Source organism: Cynocephalus volans, chromosome 1, assembly GCF_027409185.1.
Source record: "Cynocephalus volans isolate mCynVol1 chromosome 1, mCynVol1.pri, whole genome shotgun sequence".
NCBI classification, from domain to species: Eukaryota; Metazoa; Chordata; class Mammalia; order Dermoptera; family Cynocephalidae; genus Cynocephalus; species Cynocephalus volans.
The window spans coordinates 244,503,788-244,520,212 of NC_084460.1; the positions used below are offsets into that span (position 1 = coordinate 244,503,788).

The 16,425-nt window shown below is 38.6% G+C and overlaps 1 protein-coding gene across 4 annotated transcripts in view; it reads right to left on the bottom strand.

Moving 5' to 3' along the window:
• Positions 1-1,216: 1,216 nt before the first annotated feature.
• NFE2L2 (NFE2 like bZIP transcription factor 2) overlaps positions 1,217-16,425 on the bottom strand; it is a 28,267-nt gene continuing 13,058 nt past the window's right edge. For all 4 annotated transcript variants that reach the window (XM_063107573.1, XM_063107592.1, XM_063107583.1 and 1 more), the window contains exons 2-5: positions 4,878-5,144; positions 4,320-4,409; positions 3,359-3,547; positions 1,217-2,928 (exon numbers count right to left, since the gene is read on the bottom strand). In XM_063107573.1, coding sequence (XP_062963643.1) covers positions 1,699-2,928; positions 3,359-3,547; positions 4,320-4,409; positions 4,878-5,144 — 1,776 coding nt within the window. In that variant the 3' untranslated portion in view covers positions 1,217-1,698. The remainder of the gene's footprint in view (positions 2,929-3,358; positions 3,548-4,319; positions 4,410-4,877; positions 5,145-16,425) is intronic.

Here is a 16,425-nt window from a genome sequence, read left to right on the forward strand (position 1 = left end):
TCTCCCTCTATCCAGTCTCCTCCATCTCTGAGCAACTCAGTTCCTAAAAGATATTCAAGTCCTTGACTGTTTCCACTCCACATTCATTCCATTAGAAACTTTTTAGTTCTACTTTTGAAACATGCAGAATCCAGTACCTCCTGACTACCCCTGCCTCCTGTCACCATAGACCAAGCCACCATCATAATGCATAAGCCTCCCAGTTGGTCCCCCTGCTCCCACCCTTAGCCTCTAGACTTTACAAAACACAACACAAGCCAGGCTAGCCAGTTAGCTCAGTTAGCATAGTACTAAATAACATCCAGGTCCATGGTACAATCTATGTACCTGCTAGCTGCCAAAAAAACCCCCGTTATTTTTAAAAACCAGATGTTACTCTTGCCTACCACCAATAGCTTCCCACTTAAGCAGAAGTCCTTATGAAGGCCCTAACACCTGCCCCCATCTCTCCTTACGCTCACCCTCCACTAAATGTATTGTCCTTGGTTTTCCTCAGAAGCCTGTCTTTAGACTTGCTGTTTGCCTGCAATGCTCTTAGCTAGCAGAATCACTTACTCTCCACACTTTCAGATGTTGCCACTTCAATAAGGCTCTTCCAACCCTACTTTCAGTTTTGATGCTTTCTACTGGTGTAACCAATCCTTTTCTTTCTAATGTAGTGTAGTATGCTTGTTATCTCCCCTTAACTAGAATTTAAGTTCCAAGAGGGGTTTTGTCCTTTATACTTTAAACAATACCTAGCACATAGCAGGCATACATGTATTGACATGAATAAATGAATCAATGTTTTCATATTCAATGTATACATTTCCCTTGGTTGAAATGTACTTGATGTTGTAGAAGAGTTAAAATCTTCATATACTTTATTTCTCCATAACCCTGGTACCAGAAATTTAATAGAAAATGTTTTGTTTTTTTTTTTTTTTTTTTAAATAAAGATGACCGGTAAGGGGATCTTAACCCTTGACTTGGTGTTGTCAGCACCACACTCAGCCAGTGAGCTAACCAGCCATCCCTATATGGGATCCGAACCCGGGGCCTTGGTGTTATCAGCACCGCACTCTCCCGAGTGAGCCACAGGCCGGCCTAAAAATGCTTTTTATATTTTCAAAGAAAACATTCTGAAAATGCAGAACATCTAAATGTGTTAAATGGATGACTGTCTTATGGAAAACACTACTGTGGGAAGAAAGTCAAATGAATCCTGAAGAAATAATTTAACAGTCATATAATTCCTTTATTAGTACCAGCTCTTTAAATTTTTTTTTTTTTTTTTGCCACAGCTGAACAATTTAATATAAAAAAAGCCATTCTTTGTTGTTCATACAGTATTTATAAAAAAAGTACATAGTGGTTAGTTTTGCAACAATTTACTTTTAGCCAGATGTATTATATAAATCTATGAATATAACAAATGAGAACAGTATAAATAAAAAGGTTTTGTATTTACACTTATACAGAAACTAGCCGAAATGGTGTCCTAAGAAATTAAGTTTACAGTTAAAGTGAAACTAGTGATTGAACATACTGATACTTTAATGCTTTTTAAAATTTCATATTATGTATATGCTAATTTTCGCTAAAATTTTGCATAGAATTATAAAGTATATTTCTGCATTTCACATCACAGTAGGAGCTTTTAGTATAACAGTACAAAAAAAAAAAACCTAGTTCAGAAAAGGTCAGATCCTCCCAAATCTAGTTTTTCTTAACATCTGGCTTCTTACTTTTGGGAACAAGGAATACATTGCCATCTCTTGTTTGCTGCAGAGAGTATTCACTAGGAGAATAAGGTTTTCCATCTTCATCACGAAGCATGCTGAAGACTTCGAGATATAAGGTGCTGAGTTGTTTTTTCAGTAGATGTAGGCTTTTGTCATTTTCTCCTTTTTCTTTAAGCAATTTTTCTTTTTCATCTTTTAAATGATCTAAGTCTTGCTCTAGCTCTACTATATTTTCCAGTTTTCTTTTTCTGCAATTCTGAGCAGCCACTTTATTCTTACCCCTCCTACGTATATCTCGAATAAGTGCAAGTTGAGCCTCATTGAACTGCTCCTTGGACATCATTTCATTGAAGTCATCAACAGGGAGGTTAATGATTTTTTCTACAGGGAAGGGGATATGGAGAGCTTTTGCCCTAAGCTCATCTCTTGTGAGATGAGCCTCCAAGCGGCTTGAATGTTTGTCTTTTGTGAATGGGGTTTTTCGATGACCAGGACTTACAGGCAATTCTTTCTTTGGTGTGCTTTCACACTGGGCATCAGGCACTGGAGCACTGTGCCCCCGAGATGGTGACAGGGGTTGCACTGTATCCTTAGAAGAATGTGTTGGCTGTGTTTTAGTACCATTCTGTTTGACACTTCCAGGGGCACTATCTAGCTCTTCCATTTCAGAATCACTGAAGCCAAGTGGTGTGTCTCCATAGATGGAAGATTCCACTGAGTGTTCTGGTGATGCCATGCTGGGACTTGTGTTCAGTGAAATGCCAGAGTCAGAATCATTGAATTCTGCTATGCTTTCAGGGTGGTTCTGATTGAAAGCTTTACAAAGTGACAGATCAGAAACATCAATGGGCCCATTTAGAAGTTCAGAGAGTGACTGGCTTAAAGTAGCAGAGGAGGGCATGCTGTTGCTGATACTGGGCTCTGCTATGAAAGCAGAATAAAATTCATCACCAAAATCTGTGTTTACTGTGGCATCTGAATTTAATGAGTTCACTGTTAACTGGCTGGGGTCTTCTGCGGAGAGAATGCTGCTGAAGGAATCCTCAAAAGCATTAAGAAAATGTGGACTGCAGTTACCTACTTCTTTTTCCAGTGAGGGGATCGATGAGTAGAAATGATAATTGTTGTCAATTTCTGTCAGTTTGGCTTCTGGACTTGGAACCATGGCAGTCTCAACAAGCTTGTCATTTTCAATATTAAGACACTGCATGGAAAAGAAGTTTATGTTATATAAATCAAGGTTAAATATTTTTAATAGCTGATAATCCATACCCAGTGGTAAACCAGATATTATCAGCTATTAAATTCAGTCTTTACCCCCATTCTCTCCAAGCTGTTCTCTTCTATAATTCAGAGATAATTCCCATCCTCAATAGATATTTACACCTAAGCATATGTATTACTTTAAGAATTCCTATATCAGATTTAAGGTTTATAACAATCTATCCTCAGACACCCAGACCATTTAACGAAAAGTACATGCTGCGTGAGCATGGGCAGCTCTCATGACTTAATTTAAATGCACCTTCCAATCCTTCCTATAAGTAGGTGGCATGTAAATATTAGATAATTAGAATGACTAAAGGCCCTAAATATAAAATAGCATCTTCAGTATTACATTAGATTTTAGTTACCTGTAATTCTGGAATGGATAATAGCTCCTCCCAAACTTGCTCAATGTCCTGCGGCATATTGTCTAAATCAGCAGCAAGCACCTGAACAGAAGTTTCAGGTGACTGAGCCTGATTGGGAGAACTGAAGACTGGGCTCTCAATGTGGCTGGGAATATCAGGAACAAGTGACTGAAATGGAGCCGAAGAAACCTAAAATTGACAAGGCATTTATCTACATGAGTTTGCCACCATCACTGGATGAGTAAGCTTGCAAGCACCATCAAAACACATTACAGTCAAATCAGCTGCAGTTCTGTATTTTTCTACTTATTGAATGAGTCCTATTTGTATATAATGAAACTTTTTCATACGCAGCTGCTTGAAATTTACTCTTTACTGACTTGTTTCATCCTATGCATTTGAAGATTAACTTCAATTAGGATTTAATTTGTGTGTGTGTGTATATATATATAAAATATGTAGTACAGTGCTTCAAAACACAATAGATTTAGTAAAATTAATTAAACAAGTCTTGGTTTATTACCCAGCTTGCTCTTTACTCACCAAAATTTTTAGATCCCTATAACAAATGAGTTGTTTCAATGGTTATGCTGTTCCATGTGACTGGTTATGCGGTAGTACAGGTTTTTGGTTTTGTACAGGTTGAGTATCCCTAATCAGGAAATCCAAAATCCGAAATGCTCCAGTGAGCATTTCCTTTGAGTATCATGTTGGCACTCAAAAAGTTTTGGATTTTGGACTTTTAATTAGGGGTGATCAACCAATATTGTGTGAGGGTCTTTTTTTAAAAATTTTTGTAAAGTTATCTATAGGCTAAGGTTTCCTTGACAAAATATTTCCTTCATAAAAAATTTCCTAAATCTTTTTATTCCTTCTTTTAAATGGAGACACATTAAGAGGACTTATACTGGGTATATTTGATATAGCTATTGTGTTTTGCTGTTAACCAAATGTTTTATACCTCATTGTCATCTACAAATGGGAATGTCTCTGCCAAAAGCTGCATGCAGTCATCAAAGTACAAAGCATCTGGTTTGGGAATGTGGGCAACCTGGATAAAAGGGAAAAGCATAAAGGAAGAAAAAAATTGTTATATATTGCACTGCCAAACTAAAGATTCATGATTGATGTTCAAAAATGTTTACAATCCAGTTAAATACTTGTCTTATTTCAGAAATCAGTTTGGTGCACAGAGTTGAACCATACTACCTGGATTCAAATCTTAGCTCCCCCAATTTCTTGAGTGATCTGGGAAAATTTGTTAGTTAAGCATATTTGCTTCAACTGCCCAGCTGGAGATAAAATGGGGATAATGGTACCTAATTTATATACTTGTGTATATTAAAATCAGTTAATATGAGGGATCTTCAAAAAGTTTATGGAAAGATTCGTATAAAAAGTTCATGGAAAGATTTGCTATAAAAGGCAAAGGTGGAACTCAAATCCATATGTTTTCATTTTTCAGTCAAAGTTTTCTTAGGCCTGCCATACACTTTTCCAAGAACTGAGCACTCTGTACCTGGGAGTAGTTGGCTGATCCACTGGTTTCTGACTGGATGTGTTGGGCTGGCTGAATTGGGAGGAATTCACCTGTCTCTTCATCTAGTTGTAACTGAGCAAAAAAGGCTTTCTCTTGCTCCTTTTGGAGTTGTTCTTGTCTTTCCTTTTCAAGTTTTTTCTGTTTTTCCAGCTCATACTCCTTCCGCCGCTGACTGAAGTCAAATACTTCTCGACTTACCCCAAGATCTATATCTTGCCTCCAAAGTATGTCAATCAAATCCATGTCCTGTGTTTAAAACAAAAAAGGAAGGAGAGAGACCGTGCACGGTTAAGATGGTTTTTAAATGGCAGATACCATATAAGTTAATTCTCACCTTTTGCCATTGTAGATGTTGAGGAGAGGGGAGATTATAAAACAAAATCTGAAGGCGAACATAGATCCAGTGTTACAGAAGAGCAATTAATTCCATTCAGTGAAAATTTATTCATTTAAAATAACAAGCAACCTACAAACACACAGCCATCCATTCTAGTCACTTAAAAACTTGGATCATTAATGATTGGGTGATGGTAGAGGTCGCTAAAGGGCAAAGTTACTAATGTTGCACTCTGGTGTTTGAATTTAAAGAAATCCCACAAGTGTTTAAAAGAAAGTAGAGGGACCGGCCCGTGGCTCACTCGGGAGAGTATGGTGCTGATAACACCAAGGCCACGGGTTCGGATCCCATATAGGGATGACCGGTTAGCTCACTGGGTGAGCTTGGTGCTGACAATACCAAGTCAAGGGTTAAGATCCCCTTACTGGTCATCTTTAAAAAAAAAAAAAAAAGAAAGTAGAAATTAGAGTAAACACTCTTAAGTCACTGGCTTTTTTAGAAATGGGGTTTGGAGAAGCATGACTGAATGGAGTTTTCTTCAAACTTGCTCAGCAAATACCCAGTTTATAGAGAGAAAAACTCCAAGTTAAATGGTCAATATAGTAATTGTGAAATATCGCCATTCTTTTGGTCTTCCTACACTGGACTAATTATCTCTTCCCTCTTGCTACTCTGTCATTGGCTCCCCATTAAATAATTTCCTTTCGACTTGAGTTTTAGTTCCTGAGGCGTGAACAAGTTGATAAAGAGAAGGTTGTCCATTGCCAACCAAAAAGTTGGGAAAGGGATAGTGGGCACCCACCAGGTTCCTTCTTGAGAAGTCGTAAATAACCCTCTTAAAAAAAAAAAAACAAAATCACTCCAGGGAAAGTGTTAAGATATGGGAAGGATCTTATAAAGTGGGAATGGTTATTCTGATTTAGTAAAAGATACATGGGAGAGAATTTATATGATCAGGCTAGGCCTAGAAACCACTTTCAATTTTTCCCAACCAAAAATATGTCAAAAACAGTTTTTCTGATTTGTAACTTTAGTTTTTAGAAAAGTCTAAACAAGAAGTTTAAATCAGTTTCCACTTAACAAATCATCTATATTAAAAATAATGAAATTGAGACTGGAAAAATCAAGACATAGGAGGAATGGGAGTTGGGACCAGACAGCCAATGGATACAGTGTGCACAAACATCAGACTTTGTATTTCAGTTCTGCTGACAGTTGGCGGCAGCGCTGGACTGACTACCTGGTAGGTCTAGACCTCTACTACTTTCAGCCTCTCAAGTACAAAAATAACATGGTTGTGGCTTCATTGAGCAGTCAAGCTTTTACCCAACAAAGGAGCAGGCCGCCAAACTTGGAGGCAGCACAGCTGGCTGGATGGCACAGGCAACCTCTACCCTTGATTGAAGTTTGGTATGGGAATCTTAAAAGGCTATGAAACCCTGCTTATGCAGTTCATCCTCACTCTAGCCTTGAACAATAATATACAGTATAGTGTAAAGCACAAACACTAGGTACAGTTAAAACAATACCCATAGCTATTTAAAACTGGCTAGGGCATACCTAATTGTTTTTAAGCCAACATCTATTAAGGGCTTCCTTTGTGCCAAGCACTGTTCTAAGTACTTTACATGTACAAAGTAATCCTCAAAACAACCATATAAAGATAAAATACTACCCCTACTTTACAAATAAGAATACTGAGGTTTAGAAAGAATTACAGTATGGTGCTGATAACACCAAGGTCCATGGTTCTATCCCTGTCAGCCACCAAAAAATAAAAAAAATTTTTAAAAATAAAGGAAAGAAAGAAAGAAGTGATACTAGTAGAAAGTGGCTGAACAGGGATACATACCTAGGCAGCCTCACTCAAGTGTTCATGCTTTTCTAACCACTAGCCTATACTAAAAATACAAAATCTAATCATTGGCCAGTGGTTCCTAAATTAGACAAGAAATAAAATCCATTGCAGTATATATTCTTTGCTTTAATATCTTGGTGGTGTGAAGTGGCCAGTTTACAGAAGGATGGATTAAGCACCTGTGACCTGGATCAATTTCCTGGCCAAGAGCAACAAAATAGCAACCATAGAGCACTCAGTCATATACAGCTATATAATCTCAAGAGGTTCCCCACTAAAATAAGCATAATTCCCACTCTGAAAAAGGATTTGTTTCCATTTTAATGGAAGTGTTACCCAAAGGTCATCATGTGAAAAAGATGAAACCTACTTTAAAATTCTGTTTAGGTTGGGACATTTCTTCTCAGTGAATCTAGATAAAGCACGGTATGCAAACTGGAGCTATCTGACCAAGGCATTAAGGCATTCAGTATATTCACATCTACTAAATGCTAGCACTTTAAAGGAATGCATGATCATGCAATCTTCATTGAACTCTATAATCTTAATATGTCTCTAAAAAATAAGCAGTACCGATTCCTGCCCCTCTCAAGAACTAATGTGTAAAAAGTGTGCTGGGCTGTTTAGAAGATCAGTAAAAGAAACCCAAATACTTGTCCCTGCACCTGGGGACCACTCTGACACATTCCTCCCTCAGTTCCCCCAGACTGCCTGGGCTTAGGACTCTTCATGTTAAGAGATCCCAGGATAAAAACCAGTATCCAGTTGTGGCCTTTTCGTACAAGAACCAAAGCAGCGCTAAAGCAATTTATGTTGGAGACACCTGTTCATGAATCTGACTTCCAAAGTATCCCTAGAATTCAGCCCTCATGGACTGGAGGAAAATCTCTAATGGAATTTACACTAAAATTATCAGTAGAAATCATTCCAAGAGTTGATATAACTCTGTTATTTCTTTTTTCCCGTTTCCCTTCCCACCAAATAATGTCAGAGGTTTAGATGGTTTTAGCTATACTTTTATTTTATTTATTTTATTTTTTTGTGACCGGTAAGGGGATCGCAACCCTTGGTGTGGTGTCGCCCGCACTGCATTCACTGAGCACACCGGCCATCCCTATATAGGATCCGAACCTGCGGCCTCGGTGCTCCCAGCGCAGCTGCGCTCCCAGCATCACACTCTCCCGAGTGAGCCACGGGGTCGGCCCCTACATTTAGTTTATTATTCCATCCTACCCTAGCATACAGATGTTGCTGGATCAAATGAGACGTGAAAGAGATCTACGGAAGTGTTCTGCATGTTGACAGTGATAGGCTCTACTACTTGCTATACGCAACACCAAACTCCAAGCCAGTGGATAATAAGTTGTGGACCTAACTAGTGGGAGCCTAAGAATGAACTAATTCACTTTTTCCACAATCATGGATAGCTTCATTGAAGCAATGAAGCTGCTTGGTTCTTCCTCAGGGCAGGTCTGAAATTGACTACTAGCATTATGCCACTTGTGAAGAGAAAAAGATTTTTCTTTTTTCAAACCTACCACCCAACAGTTAGTATACTTGAAACACCCTCTCTGAGGGCAATAGGGTTTCATCTGAGTCCTGTGAGAAAATAAAAAAGGCAAGGCTTCAGAAGGAAGCATCTATTGTTATGCTAGTATACCCTGAGCTGGTGTGAGTAGTCACTTCTGTTGACCTAAAAAGAAACTAAGACTAAATACAAATAGCAAGGATTTATTGAGCCAACATGATGACTGCAACCAGGGAGACACATAGATCAGGTAGCCCTGAAAATGTGTTCCCTGAAAAAGAATTTTTATTTGAGAGATTCTGAGTTATTTATAGGCACCTTAATAAGCAAATTAGATGATGTAAATTTAGTGAATGGTGGTGGTGGTTTTGTTGTTGGTGACTGTGTGGTGATGGCAGTGGGTACCTCATATACATTTACATACACTTTTACACATACTTTTATGTTTACACATACACCCACTCAGGTGCCACTCAGTTCCAGCTATTACTACTTTTCAATGCACAAGCTCCAATCAATGTGTTTTTGTTTTTATTTTTCCACAGTATGATCAAAAAACACTTTGATGGATCATTATCAACAAACAGGAAAAATGAAACATAAAGCATTATTTGGATCAGCTCTTGAGCATCCTGTTCTCATTATCTGATCTGAAACAATGCTGGACCCTGGAAGACTAAGCAGGTCCTACAGCACTAGCTTACTGTCTCCAGCAGGAATGCCACCAAAAGGTGTTTCAAGTAACAAAATCTAATCGTTCTTAATCAGACTGGGAAGCATTCAATGCAATAATGGGACCAAAACAGGTTTCAAAGTGTTCTGAAAGATTTTCCTCTGTATTTTTAAGTTTATGTAATATTTATTCTTGTTATGACACATCTCTAAAAGAAAACTGCTTTAAAAAGAGAAAAAAAAAAGCTGAGTTTTAAGCAACTACTTTAGATTCCTAAAAACAGATGTTCTGATCAAATTTAGAATGCAGCAATAGGTATCTTGTCATGGTCTTAGTATGTCATACTCTGTTACTCAGATTTTCATGTAAGTTTCAGAAGGAAAAAAACCTGCAGAGATTTGATACTACAGGAAACATTCAAAGCTTTATGTTGAAAAAGAACAGCAGAAGTTTGTTAACGCAAAACTCAGTTGGGGAGGCCCACAGGCTCAGTACTGTGTTCTGTGCTAACCTTATATGCAGTGAGCATTTCCTGAAACGAGCCTTGTGACTGGGCATATGACTTTTCCACAAATGACCCATCTTTCTGCAAACTCGCACATCATCTAAGAGGAAATAATAGTCTGGGTGGAACCCATAACAAACACAAACATGACACCGGCAATGGGGAAGATAAGTGCCTAGGGAAGAGAAGTGCCTAAGGAAGAATTAAAACTGCTCTTGTGCACATAAATGCAAGGCTTTGAGGAAGTGGAGCTGCCTGATTCCCTGCAGTCCCCCAAGGAGGAAGGCCACAGTGCAAAATGTCAGATCAGTAGGCCTTGGGGAGGTATGGCATTTCAACAGGCATTTCCTTACAACTGGTCTTCCCAAGGGCAATGCAAGCACTGCTGTGAGCCTTCACACGGCATATGCCACCTGCCACATAGTGCCTGAATTTTTATGGTGGTGTCCTCTAGTGATGCCTAGTGTGTTCCACATTATGTTGCTAGCTTGGCTTAGACAAAAGAAGACAATTTAATAAGAAACAAAAATATTGGACGATTCATGTTAAATCACCATCTGGCCTCACGGAAATACTCATATTTAAAATGTATATATCATCATTTGCCATCTGGGTAATTTGTTATACGTTTTACAGGAAATCTTAAGTTGGACAATTATCTCATACCACTTTAAAACAAACATCTCTATACCAAGATAAACAAAGAAAAGTCTCAAACACAGAATCTATACTAAATATGTCTTTGGCAAGCCAATTTTAATGCCTTGAACAAACCAGCATTTATAAAAAACAAGAAAAGATAAAGCAAAGATACATAGTCACTTTCCTACATTAAAGCTATTCAGGCGACCGGCCCTGGCTCACTTGAGAGAGTGTGGTGCTGACAACACCAAGGCCAAGGGTTTGGGTCTCTATATAGGAATGGCCAGTTAGCTCACTTGGGAGAGGGTGGTGCTGACAACACCAAGTCAAGGGTTAAGATCCCCTTTCCGGTCATCTTTTAAAAAAAGCTATTCAGTAAACTGAGACTTTGGGAAAGTATTTGAAATGAAAAAAATGGCTTCTTTTACACACTCAGATGTATAAATGAGGCATGCACTTAACAATCCCTTTCTTCCCTTCCTGCTCCCACCCTCTATTTTGCCCTGAGAATGTTGGGAAGGTGGTAGGTTTCCTTCTAAAAATAAATTTCACCAATAAACTGTTAAATTGTGCATATTACCAACTCTGTAAAAGAAGATAAAAACATCCTTGCTTCCAATTTTATGGTATAAGGGTAGTGTCTTAAGTTACTCTCTTAAAATCATGTACTTCTATTAAAAAAATAATAAGTCTTATTTTAAAGTTTATTCACCTAAGATCTTTCCTCTACCCAAATATTACTTACTAGTATTTAGAATTTATGGTACACCTGGTTATGTTTTGTTTCATACATTTTATTCCTTATATTATGCCCAGGTAATTATATTATTCACCTAAAAACTAAATCTCGTTTAGTATTTTTTTCCATGGATGTTGCCCAAATATTTTTGAGCAAAACTATATGGAACATGAATTATATCCCCGTCTGGGTGACTATAAGCCAAATCAAGAGCTATAGGAGGCTACAAAAACAATTGAGGGCATGCTTGAATTTTGAAGGATTGATAAAACAGCAACAAAAAACATTTCCTTGATTTACAAGACAGTATTGTGCAGTCATAATCTTTATTAAAGTAAAATGACACCAAGCAGACAGATGTGCTTTTTAAAATATATCTTATGACTATTATATTTCATATTTATTTACTTCTCTATGGCTCTCTCCTACACTGCATTACAAGAAGATATACGAAGGATATAGAATGATATGTAATTAAAAGTTAGTGCAAATTTACCCATGAACTTTTTTTTTTTTTTTTTGGTGGCTGGCCAGACCAGGATCTGAACCCTTGGTGTCATAACACCACTCTCTTACCAACTGAGCTAACTGGCCAGCCCTCCCATGAACTTTCTGAAGACCCTGGTACAATACAATGCCAATTATATTCTTCACTGAGAATTCTAGAGAAGGCAGACGACAGGTCATTCTTTACAATGTGCCCACATTCAAGTCCTTTTGGTTTTACTGAATTGATTTGCTAACTCTTGATTGTGTTGCTGCAATAATTGTGAAGTGGTGGTTAAAAACATAGAATCACAGAATGTTGGAGATGAAAGGGACCTTACAGCCACCTAAGCCAAGTGTAAATGTTGCCAGGTTTATTTCTGTGTAACTACAGTGCCATTTAAAAAAATAACTGGCCTAGCAACCAGTTATACACATCAGTAGAGACTCTTAATAAGTAGTAATAGTTACCACTAATCTAAGATTTCCTTCTAGAGAAATCTAAGGATTATTTCCCCAATCTTCAACTACTAGAGATTTTTAACAGCATAAAATCCCCAAATATACACTGAGAAGAATTACTAAACAAATTAAAACCCTAGATCACAAATTTACCATTCACTGAGTAGTAGAACCATCCTTCTAACCCTTTTATCTTTCAACTAGAAAGTGGTCCAGTTTTCTCAGTCTGGCATGTTACTGTGTACAGAGAGACATTTTCATGGGCTGCTTCCTGTTCATAAACAAGTTTCTCAGCAATGACTCAATCTAAGAAATACGATCCAGCCAGTTTACTGGAACTCTCACCCATTATGCTTGTCTGTAAACTGCAAAGCATGATGGAAGGATAAATCAAAACTGGAAAGTGAAAAGAGTGAGAAGTTAGGCTATTCTCTCAAGAGACACATATATAGTTCGGTCAGAAAGGACGGTTAATTTCCAAAACAATAGATGATCCCATTTGCTATAGAGTGCATGGCTCTGACTTTTCCATGAGGTTTCACACCTGGGTCCCCACAGTTATTTTCTGGTGGTTTTGTATTTGAGCAGGACGCTGCTATTAGGCTTCAAAAGATTTATGCAAGGGTTATCACTACTTTGCCAAGAATGGCTTGGTTTGACAAGCAAACTGTAGGATACATTTTTCTATTAGAATGACAGGAAGACGCACACACAAACACACACACTCATATTACCAACAGACCTTTAGGAGTATTTGATCCAACCCCCTACTTATTTTACCTAACCTACATGGAAATTAAGTGGGCATGGTCTAATCAGGTAGCTCAGATATCCACCCTGAGGTCAAACAGCTCTGCTGCCCATCTTCATGTACCCTCCTCGTACAGGGAAGTCCCCCATGTGGGTGGGCACAAGCACTCAAACTGCAGGGGCTCTTTACAGACACTTCTGCCACTCCTACTCTCCCTTAGTTATCCTTTACCCTCTCTCTGGGTCCTGCCTTTGTAAAAAGAAATTTAGTTCAATTATCATGGTCCTTTTCAGATTTAACTACCTATAATTAGCTAACAGTAATAAGAATCAAGACCAGTCACCCAGGCTTGGCGGCTGAGTAGGTAACTAAATGCTGTATGTTGCTGCTAGCCAGAGACCCTGTGTGCCCATAGTGGTGGTGATGAATTATAGATACATGTATAATATATCATATACTATTATATATAGACTATATAAAACTTAGCTTGCTTTTTTTTTTTTTTAACTGCAGAACCTGTTAAACTGCAGACCAAGGGGTCTGTTTAATATTTTTTGGTGTGGGTATGAAATATTTCTTGAAATAAGCTACTAATGGCTGAAACTTCATTTTACCAGAGTGCTGGTAGTTATAAAGGTGGTGGTCAAAAATCAACAATATTAGTTGTTGATCTTGATCCACTACCCTAAGTGGATCCTTGATCCATCTGCTTTTCTAGTATGCACATACAGACCACCTCTCAGGTGCCAGGAACTGCGCTAGGCGCCAGGAATACAAAAATAAATTAGACACTGTCTGGTCTTAGATATGAGGCAACAGGATGAGAAGCATGTCACGGCATGTCACAGCACGGAGGAAGTACCACTAAATCTGCACAGGAAGACCTCACAGAGGAGGTGACAACTGCCATAAGTTATGAACATCCTACCCAATAAACAAGGTTAAACTTAGTTTCCCAAGGCCTAGCCCAAGTAAACATTGAAAGCAAAGGAGGCTTTGGAAGTGGTGAGAATGCACAAAAATAGATACTTCACTCCTTCCCTTCTTGGTGGTGGCAATGTTTTCCCTTGTTTCCCTCCAGAGGCTCTGATTCTCCAATGCAAGGAAAACTGTCATACACAGAGACTTCCTCCTTGCATTTGGACTTTTCATTTAGTATGACTCATCTCACTTGAGTTGGGAATTACTATTAATGTCATACTCACACAGAATGCTGCAACTGGAAGGAGCCCTAGGAATCACCTACACAGACCCTCACATTTTGCAAACAGGGAGACAGGTCTAGAGGGTGCAATAATTTGCCCAAGGCCAGAAGCCAAAGGATTACAAAACACCTATGGTCCACTTTTCTAATACTACAACTCTTGCCAAGTTATTTGACACAGGGAAAAAGATATATCTTTGCTTTTTCAGTTGGCATCTTTTGCTCTAGCCTACTGGCCTTGCAGGTCCCTAACAGCTTCTATTACAGCTGGTGTTTGCACACTTCACGGTCTCCGGGAGTGGTCTCCAGGAGTGGTCTCCAAGAGTGTTCATGGGTGGCAGTAACACGAGGAAGGTGGGCCAGGAGCACATTGAGGCTTTGGGGATCAAATCCCACATCTCGGCAGAGCCCACATCTGGAGCAGAGCCAAGACTCTGGCCCAGAACTTCTGACTGCAAACTTGGGAGGCTCGTCTGCATGCTCATGGCTACTTGGCATTCACACCACAGCAGGACAAGATCTGGAAACTGCTTTAGCCCTGTGCCCTCTCCCCAGGCGCAAAACCAAGACTTGGAAACCTGCCCTTTGGACACTCAGACCTGCCTGACCCAGATGACTTACAGGCAAATCAGGCCAGCTTACCTACATAAGGAGAATTTAACATTGAAATCAATCTTCCCATAAGCCAGTATCTACCCCATACCTTATATGTCTTATTGGGGTTTTCTTAACAATGGTCTGACTAGACTGTAAACTCCTTTAGGACATGACAGTGTCTTTTTTTTAATAGATAACATATGTATATTGTATAAAATTTGAAAGTTGCAAAAGTAATTTCCCGGTTACCCTCCCCAAAGCAACCACTGGCATCAGTTTTTTGTGTTTTCTTAGAAAGATATTCTATTAAATACACACATAGATATACACAAAATAGCTTATGATTATAAAGTATATAGTCATCTAGTCAACCTAACACAGATTTCAAACTAGACTTTCCTATTACAATTTCTGTTACTTAAAAACTCACTGAATATTAGGAATTACTTTAAAAACAGACCTTTACAAAACTGTTGTGTGGAGTTCAATCCTGCAGCCAAATTAATGGCCTGTGAAGCTCTATTAGAAAACCTCTCAATGTCTGACTTACACTCTTCTGCAGAGGACTTTCCTTTCCCCACCGGTAAGCTCTGAATACTTACTGTGTGGTTTTCTAAGACTATGCCCTTGCTTAATACAATGGGAATAAGAGCCTTCCAGTTCTAAGCCCCTGCAGGCAGATACTCTCCACTGCCTGGCCTCCAGTGTTACATTACCAAGAGCAAAAGTGGCTAAAAATTAGTCTGGACCCCTGAAAACCTCCAAATCACGGGGTCAAGACCATGTACCCACTAAATGCACATTACAAACCTGACTCATCCAAGGACTCACCAAGACCTAAGTGTATCCCAAGAAATAGTTCCATACCCCCTTGGAGAAAAAGCCCTTGGAGATGCCAGCCCTTACATCTTTAGTGCTTTAAGGGCACAAAACACTTTCACTTGTATTGTTAAGTCATTTAATTCTCATGCTACTTTGTGTGAAGGTCAGTGACATGAAGAAACTGAGATGGAGGTCAGGTATCAAAGATCACACAGCTCATTAACTGCACGTGAGGCAGAAGCAGCATCCGCTGCCCCCCCAAATCTGACAAACATACCTGTAAATCAAATCCCCATTCAGTAAATTGTAATGCCTCCCCTTCCTCCTCCACTCCTCAAAAAATAAAATTCTGGTTTGCTCTCAGGGTGTTCGTTGTAGTTGTGGGTGGCTTCTTCCTTTAAATCAGTTTTGCTACTCTCATAAGAAAATACTATAAAACTTTTAAATAATCTCAGTCAACCTTGACTAAATAAAAAACACATGAAGTCAAGCTCTGAGTCTTTTCCTCAAGGAAAAAAGCCATGGGTCTGGTTAAAAATTTCTGGCTTTGAGAAAAGAAAAAAGAAAAAAGAAAAAAAAAAAACACTTAAGTTAAAATATGAAAGCCAGCTGTATGAAGTTTTCCAAAGTAAATGCTCACACCAAGTGTAGGATTATTTTTATCTCACTACTATTCCCCATGGAAATATCATTATACTGCCCAACACAAATGTGTCAAACACCTAAATGATCAATCACACTGTCCACTGGTAGGCACAGGATGAAAATGCTTTTTCTTTACCACCTAAAATTATTTATTTTTAAAAGCATTTTCTTTAGTCTGGATCTGGTAGAAGTCTAAGTATTTTGCAGCTGTGATATCCACTACATTTCCAATGCAAAGTAAACCCAGGACCCAAAGCAGTAGGCTATAAACAATACCA